General features: G+C 32.7%; 1 protein-coding gene across 1 annotated transcript in view; it reads left to right on the top strand.

Moving 5' to 3' along the window:
• The window catches only part of TRIADDRAFT_58289 (uncharacterized protein), a gene marked incomplete at both ends in the record, with an annotated part of 34,153 nt that overhangs the window by 17,480 nt on the left and 2,149 nt on the right, over positions 1 to 14,524 (top strand). Inside the window, 15 exons of the mRNA XM_002114416.1 lie at positions 93 to 7,283; positions 7,358 to 7,681; positions 7,765 to 8,094; positions 8,167 to 8,490; positions 8,571 to 8,897; positions 8,978 to 9,298; positions 9,376 to 9,705; positions 9,778 to 10,107; positions 10,176 to 10,505; positions 10,592 to 10,870; positions 10,956 to 11,267; positions 11,391 to 11,717; positions 11,848 to 12,837; positions 13,194 to 13,520; positions 13,834 to 14,163. Of these exons, the coding sequence (XP_002114452.1) occupies positions 93 to 7,283; positions 7,358 to 7,681; positions 7,765 to 8,094; positions 8,167 to 8,490; positions 8,571 to 8,897; positions 8,978 to 9,298; positions 9,376 to 9,705; positions 9,778 to 10,107; positions 10,176 to 10,505; positions 10,592 to 10,870; positions 10,956 to 11,267; positions 11,391 to 11,717; positions 11,848 to 12,837; positions 13,194 to 13,520; positions 13,834 to 14,163 (12,372 nt within the window). The remainder of the gene's footprint in view (positions 1 to 92; positions 7,284 to 7,357; positions 7,682 to 7,764; positions 8,095 to 8,166; positions 8,491 to 8,570; positions 8,898 to 8,977; positions 9,299 to 9,375; positions 9,706 to 9,777; positions 10,108 to 10,175; positions 10,506 to 10,591; positions 10,871 to 10,955; positions 11,268 to 11,390; positions 11,718 to 11,847; positions 12,838 to 13,193; positions 13,521 to 13,833; positions 14,164 to 14,524) is intronic.

The raw sequence follows: 14,524 nt of genomic DNA, 5'->3' as shown, positions 1-14,524 counted from the left end.
GATTATTAAATAGTGTAATTAATGCCTCTGTTATTTTTGGTTGATCGCTTTTATATATCACTTTATCGTACACGCGTATTTCTAATTCTTAGGATATCGAAGACAAAATTTTGACAGTTGAAGAAAAAATACCCGATTTACTAAGTGTTATGAAAGATCTGCAAGCCGTTGTTACAGATTCTGTTACGGCTCCTTATCAGGTCAAAGTTAATAAATTGGTAGGAAAAATTGAAAATTTCAAGACATCTGTCGGGAGTAAAAGAGCTGTTATGCTTGATATGTTGAGGCAAGCTCAAGACTTTGGGTCTGAAGTCGATAAGATGCAAAGTTGGCTATGTGAGAAAGAAAAGCAATTAGAAGAGAAGGATAGTAATCCTGTAATTATCAGTGATCCAGATCGTGAAATACTTACTAGTAAGCAATTACTAAGTGAAATTAATAGCTATCAAGTCGTATTAGATAGATTTAATGCAGCTGGCAGAAAGCGACTTGACGAAAGCAACGAAAGCGATGCCATAAATGTTCATGAAACTATGAAGGATGTAACTAGTCGATATAATGAGGTTAAGAAAAAAGCTCTTTGGCAGCAGAATCACTTAACCAAAACTGCGGCAGATTTAAAACTGTTTAACTCTATTCGAGATAAAATTGTAGAGCTTCTGGAAGAGATTGAAAGTACGAATTTATTGACTCTCAATCTTGCATGCATTGATCTCAATTGTCTTAACTTTAATGATGATATATACCATGCTGGACAATATAAACAGACTTTAAGTAACGAACTGAGCAAGTTGAAGATTGCATCGGATGCTCTTAATGATTTCAAAATTGATTTGGACGCTGATAATCAGATAAGATTACTACAGAATCGCTTCGAGAAACTTCAATCGAAATTATCTATCAGAGAAAAAGTAATCGGCGACCTCCGTACGAATGTCCAAAAATTTAAACAAAAATACGATGTATTAATGAACGAATTGAGAGATTTTCAGAAAGACCTAAAAGGTATCGAGAGCGGATTTACTTCGGAGGCCATTCAAAAAAGCCGGAGTAAATTGCAAGGGTTGTATGATTGTATTAGCGATAAATTAGTCGATATAGCAGATTTTGACGCTCTTGGTAGAACTATATCACAACAGTGTTCAGTAGCCGATAAAGAAGCGGTACATTCGCAGATTGAACTTATTCAAGAACTTCATGCATCATTAATGCAAACTTATGCGACACTAGAAGATTCTTCGTTAGAAAAGCTTAGGCTTGCCGAAGAATTCGAATATTTGTTCCTGACACTTGGTAAGCTTACCTCTAGAATTGTGGAGCAATTAAACAATTACGAAAATAAGCTAGTCCATATTAACGCATTACCGGGAAGCCTTTCCATGTTTGAACATTTATATGACTTAGCAAATGACAAGGAAGATACATTGATAGCCTTAAAAAATTGCGTGAAACAATTTATTGCCTTAAGGAACACTGAATCGAACGAAGAATTACAAGATCGTTTAGATAAAGCAAGTAAAGAATATGATGATGTTAAAGCTAGGATAGAAAGAATGAGAAGGGAATTTGAATTTAGTATTAAGCAGAAAGGCGACTATGAAAGTACCCTTTTGTTATTGAGTAATTCTCTAAGTGAGGTTTATCAGGATAGTAGAAAATTGAGGATGGATATCGCCTTAGCTGGAGACGTCGTTGCAGCAATTGACGAAGTCGATAGTTTACTTAATACTTTAGATGGTAAATCGATTCTGATTCAAACCTTAGAGACGATCATTGATCCTCTGAAAACTGTCATTCTTGAGTCAGATATAACGCAAATGGAAAACGAAATTAAAAAATCTCGTGGAAAATTGAAAGATCTTGAAGCAACTTTGACTTATCAACGTGAAAATTTATGGACTTGTAACCAATCATTGTTGGAGTTAAAGAATCATGAGATTCACCTTACTGAATGTGTTAATGATGCCAATATTTCTGAGATTACTAAGACTGAAGTGGCAAGTTTAAGCTTTTATGCCGAAGAGGACTATCTTAATAAATGCAATTTGGTTCAATATGAGCTCGTGAAATGTGATTCTTTGTTCTCAAAACTCGATTCTAATTGGGAAGTATTAAGTAATCTTGGCCTTTCATCAGTCATAGGACCTTCACAAAACACTTTTTGTACATTAAAGGGACGAATGGATGATATTAAAGTTGCTATTCAAGATAGAATGGAACAAATAAAGAATCGTAGGGAGCTGGTGCAATATATTAATGGAGGCCTATCAACGATTTGCGATGAGATTGGCATAATAGAACAACAAATAATACACTCTGATGATATGAAAATGCGTGCGGATGATCTGGAAAAAATGCTAAAAGCTAACGAGGACTTATTAACGTCTGTAGGAGTGCAACGAACTTCTTTTACAGATATTTTAAAGAATATAGACAGTCTATCGGAGAGTAGTATAGATAGTGACGTTCTGTCAATTTCGAATAGTACACCTCCGATATCCAGAAAATTAGATGAATTAGAGAGTACGTGTCAAAAAAGACTTATAATAATCAAGGAGCAACTTGAGAAGTCTAAAGATTTTGAGTCATACTATCTGCTGTTGTCTGAATCTTGTGAAAAAGTTATGAAACTTGATGTTATGAAGTCACAGCTGGCATCGATAGATATGAATCAAGCGTTTGATTACTTAAATAATTGTGAATTTGCTAAAAGATTTCTTTTGGACTGCAATGGCTATCTAGAGAATATGGTTGATATTGCTGAGTTACTGAATTGCAAAGAGGATTCAAGCTGTTTGTCCATTAAAGTGAAAGAATCGAAAAATCGTTTAAATGAACTGAATAAAATCATCCTAGATAGACAACGTAAATTAAATGACATCATAGCTTCGTCAAAAAACCTTGATGAATTCCTACGGAACATTTATGATCAACTAGATTTAGCTAGCGAGAAAATCACCAAAAGTAGTCAATTTGGTAAAAATTTCTTAGAAACGGATCAAAATTTGAGCTATTGTAAAGAAATATATAACAATCTGGAGAATTGTGGTGGTTTAATTGTACAATTGGAAATGATGCTGAAAGATTCTTCAGATAGTTCTACGTCGATAAGTATGCTTCCCATTTGGAATCGGTTGCAAGTTGCTAGGAAGAAGCATGAAGATATGACTAAAGTTGTTTCGGAAAGAAAGAAGTCGCTAGAAGATTGTTGTGTTATTATGCAGATGCTGGAAAATTTAGTAGCAAGGCTAGTAGAATTGCATGGTCATCTTTCAAGTACGAAAGTGGTACAATTAGGCATTACTGATATAACTACAGATGATATTGACAACTGTATTGCGGAATGTAAAGAAATTGATACATTACTGGCTAGTTGTGAAGATGTAAACGAACGTGCTGAAGGATTTTTAGATAAGCTTGCTGCTATCTGTCCCGTAAATGTCACTACATCAATTAGCGGGGAAATTGACAGCATACGAAATAAGATTATTGATATTAAAGCGAATAAAACTGTCAAAGAAAAGGAACTTAAAGATAAGAGAAGAATAATTCGCGCATTAAATGATAAGATTCGAGATTTTTACAGTTGGATTTCTATAATTCAACTCCAAATTAATCAGACTGATCCTATAGGGCTTGAAGTGAAAACCATCGAAAACCAATATAATAATCTTAGAATTATGCTACAAGATTGCAATCAACGTCAGCAGTCTTTATCATCGTTAGAAAGTTCAAAATCGGACATTGAGACAAAATGTAACCATGAAGATCAAGAAAAATTAGCGTTGAAGATTGACGAGCTAACTAGTTCTTATAAAGATACCTGTGAAGCTGTTAGCAGTAGAAGTGACGTGTTCAAAATTGCTTTAGATGCAGCAGAACGATTCCAAGAATGTTACAATTTACTAGAAAGGATTATTGATAAAATAGAAGCTGAAGACATTTGTACTGTTGATATTGCTTTAGTACCTAACGAAGATGTAAATGATTATATTGACAGCTGCATTGTAAATGAGAATTTAATGAAAAGTAACCAAAGTACGGTTGATAGGATGCGAGCAAGTGCAAATCAATTGATAAAGATTAATCCAGAAGGTGTATCATTGCTAATAAATCAAAAGGCTGATGAAATTCGGTCTCGTTTTACCGATATGGAAAGTACAATCATGGATCTAAAACAAAACCTTGAATGGAAAAGGGATCAGGTAAATTTGTTTAACAAGTCTACAAAGCAGCTACAAACATGGTTAGATCAGCTAGAAAGCAGGAAAGAAAGCGAGCAAATTGATTTAAATCCAGATGACGTAGATAAATTTTTGGTGAAAAATAAAGAACTCTTAGATGACATTAGTAAAGGCGAAGAAAATGTAATGCAATTACGCAAAATTGTTTCTGATATCAAGAGTAAAGCTTCGGAACGTGAAATGAATGTGATCAAACTTCAATCAGAAAGAATTCATAATCGTTATTCAGGACTGCAACATATTGTTAGAAAGAACGATGATGAAATTCGTGGAATCAAGTTTGCGATGCTAGAATTTCAAACTTCTAGGCAATCTTTACACGAACTTTGTAATGACGCTGAAAAGGATGTAGCAAAAATAGAAGTTGAAACGGTCGATATGGAATTATTTAGTAGTTACATTGCTAGGTGTGAGACAGCATTAGCTAGCCTTGTAGTTTATCAAGATCTTACTAATAACATGATAATCAATATTAAAAAAATGGTAGGGCGTAAAATATCTACAAACCCATCTTTTCTTCGAAAGATTGTTCAAGATGCCAATGATCGAGTGAGAAAGTTAATCGATTTAGTTAATTTGAAGAAAGATGTGTTAATGGAGAGGCAACGAGACGTAACTGAAATTAATGAGCGACTAAAAAGTTTGAATAGCCGTATAATAATGCTAAATAATGACTTAGATGCTATAATGTTCGTAGGAGTTACGGTTGACGATATCCAAAGTAGTGGTTATCATCTTACTGAAATACATGATCAACTTCTTCCCATTGAAAATTCGATTGGCGCTGTCAAAGATAAACTTAATGAAATTACTGTGACCACTTCTAAAGAAATAACTAAAGAATTTCAGAGTGATATTGAGTTTATTGATGCGGAATACGGTAAATTAAAACATCGGTTGAAATCCAAAGATCACTTAGTAAAATCCGCTTTACAGGCTGCTAAGCAGTTTGAGAAATCTTATTGTGAACTTGATGGGTTTAATAAGAATATTAGCCAGGAAAATATATTAAAAATTGATTTATCTTCGATAAGATTGAAGGAACTCAAAGAAGCTAGCTTAAAATGTTCAAAAATCAAGGATTTACAATCAGAGTATGTCATTATCCTTACTGAAGCTCAAAAAAGTGCAGAAAAGCTAATGGAAATGAATTCGGAAGATTCTAAGGGCATAATACGGGAGAAGCTAAATTCTGTTGTAGAAGGCTTTGAAGCACTACGACAAGATGTTGAATTCAGACAGAAATCGTTATTTACGAAAGGAGAATTATATGAGAAGTTAGATAAAAATTTAAATATGTTTGATACATGGCAGTTTAGGGTTAGAGAAAAATTGCTAAAACTTCAGACGGTTGGTGTTGAATCTGATAGTATATTACAGAATTCACGTCTAATGGAGGAAGTAAAAGAAGAAGTAATCCATGAAAGAAATAACGTAGCTGAAATTGAGAGTATTGGTGATAATATGGTAACCCTTTGTTCTGGTGAAAATTTAATCAATGTCAAACGCATGATATCGAAAATGAAAGAAAATTATGCTCAATTAATGGAGATTGTCACTACAAAAGAAAATAAGTTAAAAGAACTAAAGACAGCGCTGGACTTTTATATAAATTGTCTTGCGGCTGTTAAGGAGTCATATGCTGATATTGAATCCTCAAGAATCATTAACTTAACAATCGAAGCTGTAGATATTAATGCAACACACGAATATATTGTTAGTTGTCAAGAACTTGAGAATAAAATCAACCATCACATGGCCCTACATGAAAAGCTAGAAATTATTACAGAACAAGTTGTTAAATTAAATCCTTATCATCTTTCTTCTCATATAATGCAAGAACCTGAGAGATCTAAAAACAAAATTAGAGAAATAAATTCTTCATTGAAGGTAAATAAACAAGCCCTGCAGGAGAGACTTAAATGCTATGAAGCTTATATAAAAAATATTAGCGACGTTAATTCCTGGCTTGATAGCCTTTCTGACGAGTTATTATTGGATCAAACTATTGGGATTACTTCTGAAACAATAGCCAAAAGTTTGAACGATCTAGGAACTCTACTTGTCGAAATTGATGGTTACCACAGCGTATTACAGACGATAGAAGACTCTTTCAATAAACAAATGCCTTTCCTTACCCAGATCAATAGTAGTAAGATAAATCAGGAAGTGCAAGAAACCTGGAATCGGTATTTTGCCTTGAGAATGAAGGCTTTGGAAGAGAGGCAACAGGCATCAAAAGTAATGGTGATGTGCAAACATTTTGAGGAAGTTTATGATAAGTTGTACAATATATACGAAAGTCTTAAGGCTGCAGCAATTTCGGAAGTTATTGTAAAAGATTTAGCAATAACTGAAGTAGAAAGCTATCATGCTACTTGTATGGAATTACAAAGTAACCTTAATCATAATGAATACTTGCTAAGCGAAGTCGATCATGCTGCTCTTCAGTTAGCAGCTTTTAACGAGAAGGAAGCATCGCAATTATTTGAGAAGGTTAAAATATTAAAAGAAAATACAATGGAAATTGGTAAAGCAATACAAGAGAAGGGAATAGAGCTTAAAACCAAATATGACAGCATATCTCGATTTGATCTTAGTATTAAGGAGTTAAAAGACTTGCAGTATGAAATTAATAAAAATTTGCCTGGAAAGGAATTGATTGGGTTTGATATCTTAGAAATAGAGGGGAATCTTTTCGAACAGAGGATTATCCTCGACAAGATTCAACGTCAGGACACTCTCTTAGCCAAAATTGAAGAAATGCATAACAGTGTCATACAAAACGTGCCCGAGTCTGAAGTAGCTGATGTTAAATTAAAATTGCAGGCTGCTAAAGACAATAGCTTAAAGCTTACTGCAGTAATCAACCAGCGCGGCTATGACTTAGAAAGTGGGAAAGTAGCTGCTGATCGGATTAAAGAATCCTTGGAAAAAGTAAGCCAATCGTGTAGGCTAGTCGAACTGTGTGGAGTTGTCGGAATTGATGTTGAAATTATTAGAATGGAAGATATTCGAAGCTACATAGATAGATGTCAGGTAAGTTATGACTATATTGTCTAAATGAAATTAGTGCGTTGATCATGATCAGCGTATCGTTTTTTGTTTAATAGCAATGTCACAAGCAGTTTATGATCGGAGACGATGCGCTCAGTGTGGCTAGCGAAAACATGGATATGCTATCTTCATTAAACTCGGCAAACTACCCACAACCAAAATATGATCAGTTTTTGCAATTTAAGAATAAACTATTTAGTTTAAGAGACCAAGTGCGACTTAAAGAATCCGAATTAATAGAACGATTACGGGACTTTGAATTCATTGATATCTCTATCGATGAAATAAATAAATGGTGTACTAAGACTAGCAGTTCGCTGATAGACTTACTGAATGAAATTGAAATTGATCAAGTACAACCTAAGTTATCTTATTTGCGGGTAAATTCATATTCTTTCGGATATTATTTTGTACTCTGCACCTCAAAGTTGCAGCTTTTAAGATTCCAATTTTTTCCTTATAGAAATTATCAGACGAACTTTGTACTCACGAAGAAAGTATAAATCAACTTCAGAAGTTGAACAAAAAATTAATAGCGAGGACACTAGATCAACAAAAGTCCGGCAATCTAAGTATTTTACATTATGTTAAGAGTAAGGTTGATAGTATTTTTGAGGCAATTAAAGAACGGGAAAAGAAACTTATTAAGGGTGAAGAAATGGTATTATTGCTTACACGACAATATAAAGAGGTGAAACAAAAGTGCCAAGACATTAAATGTGGACCTTTCCTTACTGTAAAGTTATTTGATGTAAACAAGGTGGAGATTGAGAAGCTGTTGTCAGATTACAAGGTAGTTACTATATGATAGGTAAAAATAAAGTAAAGCTATAGAGACAATAAACAAAATTAAATAATTTTTTAGGAATTACAAACCCTGGTTTCCATTATCGAAAGTGATATTAAAGCAATGAGTGAGAATACCGCTACGTTACTGGATGTTAACTTCGATAAAGATGCTCAGTACTTCCACGAAAAAATATCGGAATTAACTTCTGAAGCAGGAAATGTGAACAGTACGCTAAATGCTAAATACGTAAACTTAAAACAAAAGGAACAGACTATGCAGAATTCTTACGAGATAGTTCAAGACTTTCAAAGTAAAATTAGTGGACTGGAGAAAGTTGTGGAAGCGCCTGTTACAGCTGTAACAGCTGGAGAATTGACAAAAGATCTAGTTGAGCTACAGGTATGTTTAGATCATGGTTATTATTCATCATTTAGGTATTCGAATTTTCAATAAAGTCTTGAATATTTTAATATGAATAGTTTGCTGCTGAAGAGATTGAAAGTTGGAAGGATCAGTTTAATGAATTGGACAGTATAGGATCAAAGTTAGTTACTTATTCGGATATCGACTCCAAGAGACTTACTGCAGAAGTTTCCAACTTGAGAAATAAGTTTACAAATTTCGACGATATGATAAGTGAAAGGAAGAAGAAGTTGGAAGAGTACTCTTTAAGGGCAAAAGAATTTGAAAATTCCTACAATGAATTGAACACCTTATGCGAAAATCCAACAATTACACAACTTGCCGACGTGAATACTATTAGTGTGGATTCGGAAGTTGTGGAAAGTTGCTTAGCTGAATTTGAGGTATGGGCAATCAAATTTGCGAATTATTTTACTGTCTTCTGATTGTGCAACTGTTGAAGGTTAGTATCTATTATCTTTAGGAATTCGAAAAGAGTTTCAATGTCTATGACGAAATTGCAGAAGAGGCGGAAGCAAATGCTAAACTGTTTTCAGACGCTAGTCAACTTGTACATCCTTTTCAAAACAAGGTAGAGGGTCTTAAAAATCGTGCTCATGATATCAGAGCCATGTTAACTGATAAAAAGAATCTCTTAAAAGAAAAGTCTAACCGAATACGTCAGTTCGATGAAAAAGTCGATTTTGCAAAGGCATACTTTGATGCGGTCGACGGAGAATTGCGTAAAAATACTCTCAGTACTATTGATACAACTGTTATAGAGGAGTGTATCAAGGCACATAAGGTAATTTGATTTCTGATAGTTTTCTTTTGATCAAGTTTCGATAACATGCGTAACCTATAAAAAAATTATTGATGTAGGTTATAGAAGGCAATGTTGAAAACTGTAAGGAAGTCATTGACGAGATTGAAAAAATTGGGAGTGAAATTACTAATTATGGCTCAAACAAAGATGTAGTTAGAATTCAGAGTAAACTTGATAAGGTTAAAGACCGTTACTCAGATATTTTGATAACTATTAATGAGAAAGGAGACAAATGGCGTAAGACGAATGATGCTGCTAAGAACTTTGAGGCTAAGTTAGTAAATCTACGAGGAATTTATGAAATACTGATAGCGAGCGACATTATGAACGTAGAAATTAACTCAGTGGGGTTAAGCTCGCTAGAAGAATTCAATATCCAAAGCAAAGTAAGCAACTTGCGTTCAAAAGATTATGTGATTACGAATAAATTTTTAATTTTCTAACTTTATGAAATTCAGGAAGCTTCTAACAATCTGGTTAAAGATCAAGTTTTGTTGACTGAATTACATACTTGTGCAGATCAACTTGTAAAAGTTAGCTCTCTTGATGTATCTGAAGACGTTGGGTTAAAAGTGGCTGATATAGATAGACATTTTACAGAGATGCGATCTAAGATAGACGTTATAGTAAATGAATTAAATGATAAGTTAACCTTATCTAATAAATTCGACAAGACAGTACAAGAATTACTTAGAGATATCCTTAGTTACAAAGACAGTGATACAGTGAAAGATCTTTCTGTGGGTTTGACTATAGAAGAAGTAGATCAGAAACTTTGTGATTACAATGTAAGGATTCTTGATTATTTACGTTAATGGATGTTATAAAAATAATTACGTTCTGAATTTATTTCTAGATTTGCAGAGGAGATGTAAATCGTTGTAAGAGTACTAAAATAGTGGTGAATCAGATAGGAAAAGAGCTTAGCGCGTGTTGCCCAGAAAATGACTGTGTTAATATTGCCAACCAATTACAAGAAGTCGAAGAAAATTATAATGACTTGATTAAGATGCTAACTGAGAAAGAGGACAGACTTACAATGGGAAAAAATGTAGTCGGAGATTATTCTGAAAGTATCAGCAGCTTGCTAGAACTTTGCGCAGAAGTCGAATCTAGCTGTGTCATGCGAAGCAGTGATAATCTTATGAGATTAAGGGATGTTGACGATTATGAAACTGAATTGCAGGTATATAATATAATTTTGATGAGTTCTGATAGGTGAGCTAGCCATATACAGTTTCTTTTACAAGTTGAGCTTTTTCTTGCTTGCAGAAAATATTTAAAGCTATAGAATCAAGTGATGAAACCGTCCAGAAATTGGAAGAAGCTGCCAGTGAACTTACTGTACTAAATTCACCATCTGTCACTGAACTCATAGAAAGTAACGTTAGTAGTATCAAGAACAGATTGGCCAACTTGCTAGACTTTGCTCGAGAGAAATATCAACGTGTCCGACAGTACGATCTCCAAATGAAAGATCTACAAGACAAAATTCAAAATGTTAAAAAATTTCTTGATCGAATTCAAATTTCAGCAATTGATTCCCCTCAGGTTAGTTGCTTCTACTTATTGCAACGCGGTATAATTGATGTTGAAGTTGATAATTATAGTCATCTTATGTATGATATTTCTGTAGGTCGATCACACTACTAGGGAAAGATACATAGAATGCCTAAATGAGATAGAAGAACTCCGTGAAGATGTAATTAAAAACTCTTCTGTTGTAGATGCTGAAGAGATTGGGAATGATATAATCGATATCAGAAATAAATATGAATTGATCAATGCTAGCGCAGAGGAGAAAAAACTAAAATTATTAGAGGCATTTGAACTCTCATACGATGCCGTAACCACTTTATGTGATGAAATTGAGAGTGGTGATTATGCCTTTAAACCAATTGTGTCTATTGATGATAATTCTATGAAGGAACAATTCGAAAAACAATTGGTAAGACTTAAGATTATTTAGTGGGAGGCTTTCCTAAAGAAATATGTAGAATTACTTAATTAACATATAAAGAACTTTTGAGGTCTACTTTTCTGTAAATAAATGAATGCATTCTTGTGTTAGCAAATCATCGAAACACTCAATAGAGGTGAAAATTTTGCCCATAAATTGGAAAAATTGGCCAATCAGCTTATTTCGCTTGATACTGATGGTAGCTATGAACACTTACCCAGTAAAGTAAACGGGATTAAGGATAGACTGCGTAAGTTAGAGATTGCTGTGCGAGAGAATGAATCCTATTTGAAAATGAAACAAGAACAATCACAACAACTTGATCAAAATCTGAAAGAATTATCAAACTGGCTGGAAAGTGTAAATAATCAATTAAAGAAAGTAGACTTACCAAAAACATCGAGTACTAATATTGAAGATAATAGAAACACCACAAAGGTGCTAAATCTAATTCTTAATGATCATTGCTACCTAGCGACTAATCTTATGTTGTTTATTGCTAGAAACTATCATTTATTGTGAAGCCAATATTAACTATGATATATGTCTATGTTAAAATCTGTTTCAGAACATTGAGAATGATATTAAAGATAGAGGTGATTTCATATCGACATTGACAAATATTTGTGATGAGCTAACAGAAAATGTTCCACAAGACGAGAAAGAGAAGATAGTAAAAGAAGTGGAAAATTTAAAAGAACAATACATCTTGACAAAAGAAAGCAGCGAGAATAAGAAGAGTGACGTAGAAGAAGCATACGAAGTTTCTAACGATTTCGAGGAAATATATAAGAAATTAAACTCGAAATGCGAAGAAATAGAAGAAACTGAACTCGTACGTCAAGAAATGGCACAAGTTAAATTAGACGAGTCTGATATGTGTTTAGAGAAATGTAAGGAACTAGAAAACGCAATAGATAGTAATGATGAATTACTGAAGAATCTCGAGAGTAAGATAGAAGCGGTATCTGGAAAAGATTTAGAAGCTATGTCAAATGAAATGAAAGATAAATTAAAACGTGTGAAAGATCGGCTAGAAAAAGCAGACAAAGTAATCAATATGAAAGAAAATCTACTAAAAGACAGAAAGGATAAACATGAAGATTGGAATAATGTATACGGAAATGCGATTGAGGCATTAGATATAACAATTACTGATTACGATTTGGTAAAGTCAGTAGGATCGTCATTGGAAGCTATAGAAAATAATATTAAAGATCATAAATTAACATCGCAGAAAATTAACGATGAATACAATGTCGCGATAAGAGAATTAGAATCCAAACTCGACGAATTATATCCGGACTGTTGTGAAGTAGATATAGATACTTTAGATAAGAAATTCGCTGAATTGAAAGACAGAAACAAAGAATTTATATCGAAATGTCGATTAAGGGAACGTCAGCTAAAGAACGGCTTAAATACAGCAGAAAGACTAGAAGAGAATAAAAACGAATTAGCAAGTATTTGTCAAGAGATAGAAAGCTCTGATCTATTTAAGATGGAAACTAAAGAATTACCATTAGAGAATTGTGTGGAAAACATCAAATCATTTAGGGTAACAATTATATTTGTATATATTATATCTACGGTATATAATTATAATTATTATAATAGTTAATTATTAATATACTAGAGCTATACTATCGTATAACATAATTATCTAATGTTACTGAACTTAAGAAATAGAATTAAACATCGATTATAACACTGTAGAATATAGCGTATCACACTAAATGTATATGTATATATATAATATTGAGATTATTATTGAGGTTAGTAAGTAAACTAGATTAGTAATAGATAAATATTATGAGTATATTTTTATCGTATTTATAAGGATAATTTAGTAATAGTTTCATCATTAATTTATTATATTAGTGTTAATATTATGGAAAATGTGATTACTTGTAGAAACTTGCGTTGACTTTATCGAATGCTAAAGATATGCTACCAGACTTAGAAGAAAATGTAGACGAATTAGTTCAATTAAATTCGGATAACGACGTGGACGAATTAGAAGAATGCAAATCGACGATTAAAGATCGTGTAAACGATATAGATAAGATAATAAGCGGAAAAGAAGAAAATTTAAAGCAAGTCCGAAAGGGTTATTTAAATTTGGAATCGAATTCACAATCATTGAATACATGGCTAGATGAGTTATTACCGTATTTAACTGAAGACGAGGATGTCGGTATTGACATCGATCAAATTGAGAATAATATGACTCATCGAAAGGTAGTTATAAAAGTTCTAATTTTATAGTTCAATTAAATATTATTATTTATAGAAATTTGATTTAATTATAGTATAATAGGCTACGTCGAAAATATTTACGATAAATATATAGATTTTTATTACATACTAGATTTAAAACGCTCGCTTTATAAGTAAAATACAGTATAATTTTAGAATAGAGTATCTCGTTCTTTATTCTAGATCTTTTTAGAAATTCGATAATACGATTATGGATTTTATATTTGTAATAGTTATCAATATAGGATTGAAAGAATATTCAAAAACATTTAAACGCTATTTCTATATTATACAGAATATACAATCCGATTTAGACGGTTACCACGATGTTGTAGACAGCATAGAAAATACGCTCAAGTTTTTAACAGATGAGATCTCACAAGAAGACTGTACAACTCTTAAAGCGAAAATAGATGATATCAAAGCCAAATACGATAGTTGTCAAAAAGGATTAGATATAAAGAAGAATAACTTGGATCAAGCGTTAACGGCAGCTAAATCGTTTAATCAATATCGTACACAGTTAAGAAATTTCTGTAGAGATATTGAAGCGAAAGAGATATTATCAACTCCAGTTACAGAGTTAGGAATAGATAAAATCAACGAATTACAAGTTATGTGCGAGGTATATGACATTTTATTATAACAACTTCATTTGTATTTCATAAAATCTCAATAGTAATATACATACATATATACTGTACATCTATGTAATATTTTTATGTTGTGTGTGATATATAAGTGAAGTCGTTATACGAGATTTTATAGTACGAGTATATGGAAAATTCATAATATAAATATATTAAAGCATGTAACATTAATTACACGTATTATTTTGAAATTTTAGGAAATTAATAAGAGTATCGATAATGCGAGTAAAACACTAGAACAACTAAATACTCATGCGAAAGAACTATCGGCATTAAATCCAGCAGATAAAGCTAAAATAATCATGAAGGAAGCTGACAGTATTCGGAAGATATGAT

Source organism: Trichoplax adhaerens, genomic scaffold (genome assembly GCF_000150275.1).
Source record: "Trichoplax adhaerens TRIADscaffold_7 genomic scaffold, whole genome shotgun sequence".
NCBI classification, from domain to species: Eukaryota; Metazoa; Placozoa; class Uniplacotomia; order Trichoplacea; family Trichoplacidae; genus Trichoplax; species Trichoplax adhaerens.
Note: the sequence above shows the minus strand (reverse complement) of the source record. Positions and strands in the feature narration are given on the sequence as shown.